The 2,303-nt window shown below is 63.4% G+C and overlaps 1 protein-coding gene across 1 annotated transcript; it reads left to right on the top strand.

The window, feature by feature from the left end:
* Positions 1 to 30: 30 nt before the first annotated feature.
* LOC105310662 (adenylate kinase isoenzyme 1-like) lies at positions 31 to 2,296 on the top strand (the record flags this gene model as incomplete). Its single annotated transcript, XM_011386805.2, has 4 exons — positions 31 to 51; positions 253 to 291; positions 1,880 to 1,915; positions 2,093 to 2,296. Coding segments are annotated over exons 2-4 (247 nt in total), but the record flags the coding sequence as incomplete, so codon positions are not given.
* Positions 2,297 to 2,303: the final 7 nt, after the last annotated feature.

The raw sequence follows: 2,303 nt of genomic DNA, 5'->3' as shown, positions 1-2,303 counted from the left end.
GTTGCGGTTTATGCCCCTCAGTGGCGGGGAGCAAGGTGCTGCCCTTGACAGGTGAGGCAGCAGGAGCACGTAGAAGGAAGATGACTTTCCCAAGGTCACCCGGCCTCCTGGGCCTTCCCTGCCTCCAGCGTCCCCTCCTCCCTTCAAAGGCATGTCGGGGCCTGGCACACACGCCGGTGGCTTGGCGGGAGCAGAGGCAGCAGGGTGGAGAGAATCTCGCTCACCCGCCCCACCTGGGCCCTTGTCTTACAGAGCGCTGACTCGGCTCCCCGGACCTCGGCAGGATGGAAGGTATGGAGGCCCCTCTCCTTCCTGCTCACTGCCCCGGCCTCAGTGTGCCCATCTGTTAAGGGGGTGTGCTTTTGGGAGACATTCTGGGAGGGGTTGAAGGAGACTCTGGGACTGTCAGAGGGGGCCTGCCTGGGAGCCTCCAGCATCCTCCTCAGGTCTCTCACGGGATGTGCCAACTTCGAGATTAATTTTAGAAGCGACGAGGCCTCCTTGAGGCACCTGAGGGCCCCACAGCTCACCTCCTACGCTGGTATTTTTAGAGTTGAATCCCTGCCTCTTTCTGGAGAGGGTGGGCGCTGGTGAGGGGAGGCCTGCCTTGGGGAGGGGCCCCACACGTGCATATGGCCCTCTCTGGGACACAGTTTCCAGGCTGTACTGTGGCTGGGTCTAGAGGATGTCATAGGCTTCCCTGGCTCCTGTGGGCTGGATCTGGAAGGAGTCATGGCCAGAGAGCCCAGCTGGCCCGCCTCCTGGCAGTGCTACCCATCCCGTTCCTGGCATCGTGCCTCAGCCTGGGCAGCTCTTAAAGGAGCCCAGTGGGCCTGGCTGCTGCTGCTGCCCGAAACCAGTGGTCACCCTTCTGCCCTGGAGCTCTGAATGTCACTTGCCACTGGGCTGTGGCCTCCCCCCACACCCATCACATGGCAGGCAGGTAGGTGGTAGGTGGTGGGAACCCACAGGAGAAGTTGTTCCTCTGATAGCACCCCCAGGCTGTAGCCCCATGGCCAGGAGGGCCCCTGGGAACTGCCAGGCTCACCTCCTCATTGGGACAGGGTCAGAGAACCAGCGAGGGGTGTGGCATTCTTTCCTAAGGTCTCACAGCGAGGTCTTTCTTCTGAGAAGGAGGGGAGGCCGGCAGCCTGGGAAGAGGCCCTGCGTCCCAGCCAGGTTCCGGCAGCCCTGGAGCAGGCCCCTGCCTCTCCGGGCCTCGTTTCCCTCTGGCGGTGGGGCTGTGGTCTGTGTGTCCTAAGGGCCTGCGAGGCCGAGGTTGGAATGTTAGCTGACACGCGTTCTCTCCAAGCAAGGGTTCCACGTACCCGCTGCGGTCCTTTTCCCAGCAACTGTCTCCAGGGCAACCTATGTTGTGGCTGCCAGCTCCACATTTGTACCGCCCAACGCAGGCGGATGATGGGCAGGCCCAGGGCCTGGGAGGGGAAGGGTAGGGGACACAGCGGAGCAGGACCATGGGTGCCTGCTGCTCCACAGGAAGCTCCCGCAGTGAGGAAGACTATAAGGCCAGAGGTGACCCGCTGCTGGAGTCCAGCCACCCACAGGGAGGGGGCGTGAGGGCTGGCATCAGAGCCCCTCAGGGCCACCCTCACAGCCTGTGCCTGTAGCCTCCAGGCCTTTGCCTCGGCTAGTCTCTCTGCCTGGGACACCCTCTCGCCTCCTGACCTGTTCCAGTCTCTGAGCTTTCCTGACCCCATCACTACTCACGACCGGCTGCGACTCGTTTGCCTCCCTCACAGGAGCGTGAGCTGTGTCTGTCCCTCTGCCTCAGGCCCAGCTCGGGCCTGGGACTCCGGACGTGCTTCTGGCTATTTGTCAAGCGAGTGACTGAGCTCTGCTCCCCTTTTCTCTCCCACAGAGAAGCTGAAGAAAACCAAGATCATCTTTGTGGTGGGTGAGTCCGAGGCAGGCGGGTGAGGCACAGGCAGGGCTGTGTTTTCACAGGCCCTGGTGGGAGCCAGGGCCTGGGGCTGCACCCTGGGCTCTGCCCCTCCTCCGCTGGGTAGCCGGGGCAGCCTGTCCCTGCGGGGGCCCCGTTTCTTGGGGCTTCTGAATAGGTGGGCGCTTGCAGGCGGGCCCGGCTCGGGGAAGGGCACCCAGTGTGAGAAGATTGTCCAGAAGTACGGCTATACTCACCTTTCCACCGGGGACCTCCTGCGGGCCGAGGTCAGCTCGGGCTCGGCCAGGGGCAAGATGCTGTCGGAAATCATGGAGAAGGGGCAGCTGGTGCCGCTGGTGAGTGAGCCCCGGCGGGGTAGGGGGCAGTGGGGTGATGGTGGCTC

Source organism: Pteropus vampyrus, unplaced genomic scaffold (assembly GCF_000151845.1).
Source record: "Pteropus vampyrus isolate Shadow unplaced genomic scaffold, Pvam_2.0 Scaffold8660, whole genome shotgun sequence".
In the NCBI taxonomy this organism is placed as follows: domain Eukaryota; kingdom Metazoa; phylum Chordata; class Mammalia; order Chiroptera; family Pteropodidae; genus Pteropus; species Pteropus vampyrus.
This window is presented reverse-complemented; position numbering and strand designations above follow the sequence as displayed.